The 1,092-nt window shown below is 45.1% G+C and overlaps 1 protein-coding gene across 1 annotated transcript in view; it reads left to right on the top strand.

Moving 5' to 3' along the window:
- Positions 1–1,092, top strand: part of LOC101861012 — a gene marked incomplete in the record, with an annotated part of 21,979 nt that overhangs the window by 10,526 nt on the left and 10,361 nt on the right. The window contains 1 exon segment of the mRNA XM_005111461.3: positions 304–458. Coding sequence (XP_005111518.2) covers positions 304–458 — 155 coding nt within the window.

Genomic DNA, 1,092 nt, shown 5'->3' with positions numbered 1-1,092 from the left:
AGTGAGTCAGTCAGTGAGTGAGTCAGTGAGTCAGTGAGTCAGTGAGTGAGTGAGTCAGTGAGTGAGTGAGTGAGTGAGTGAGTCAGTAAGTGAGTGAGTCAGTGAGTGAGTCAGTAAGTCAGTGACTCAGTGAGTGAGTCAGTGAGTGAATCAATATTTGATCTAACGATTAATATGGGTGATATGTCAATTGATTGATTGATTCCCTATCAGTTGATAAATTGATTCGTTTATTGGTTGGCAGATTAAAACAAAAACAAAAATAACTCCCCAACCAATCCGCCGTTATGTTTGTTTCTGTAGTTCCGGGTATGGACCAAGCTGAGTGTGGAGGCTGGTGACTGGCAGGCCACTGACCTGCCCTACCGCTGGCTGCACGGGGTAGAACTGGAGGCAGACTTACCCAACAACCGGATCTGTTTCTTCGTAGGGCCGTGTGGCTTCCGTATGGCATTTCGGTGGGGAAAGTATTTTAGTTTGTTTTGTTATGTTGGGTTTTTTTGTGGTGAAATTCATACACGTTTTTATGCCATCATCGACACAATTTAGATTATATGGGAGGCGGGTTCCCGCCCCTGCTTGTTAATGCCATCTCTGGCGAAGACGGATACATCCTTGCGGAAAGACCGAAATGCTTGATAAATATTTTTCTCCCCACTCGGGTCTGCTGCATGCGACAGCGAAGCGTCTAACCACTAGGTCTACACCACAAACGTGGGTAAAGATTTAAAATCGTCATCAGCTCATTTCAGGTGTAATTGGGGACTGACTGATTCAACTCCGCCTGTCAGGGCTAAGGTGTGACACTGCAAGTATAACCTGCTTGCACGTGAAATCGATGGGTGCGCCTCAAATAACCTTATAGGGTTCACCAAGGGCGCTGAACCTATACTATACTTTATCACAATCGAAGAATAGCTTCGAAGATACAATCACCATCACACGAAAGGTAAAAGCAAATTCAGACCTCCACCCCCACCCTAACCCTTTCTTTCTCTCTACATCTATCTATGTCTCAGTTTCTATCTCTATTTCTCTCTTTCTCTTCCTCTCTCTCTCTCTCTCTCTCTCTCTCTCTCTCTTTCTCTCTCT

The sequence above is a fragment of the Aplysia californica genome, unplaced genomic scaffold, assembly GCF_000002075.1.
Source record: "Aplysia californica isolate F4 #8 unplaced genomic scaffold, AplCal3.0 scaffold01062, whole genome shotgun sequence".
In the NCBI taxonomy this organism is placed as follows: Eukaryota; Metazoa; Mollusca; class Gastropoda; order Aplysiida; family Aplysiidae; genus Aplysia; species Aplysia californica.
Note: the sequence above shows the minus strand (reverse complement) of the source record. Positions and strands in the feature narration are given on the sequence as shown.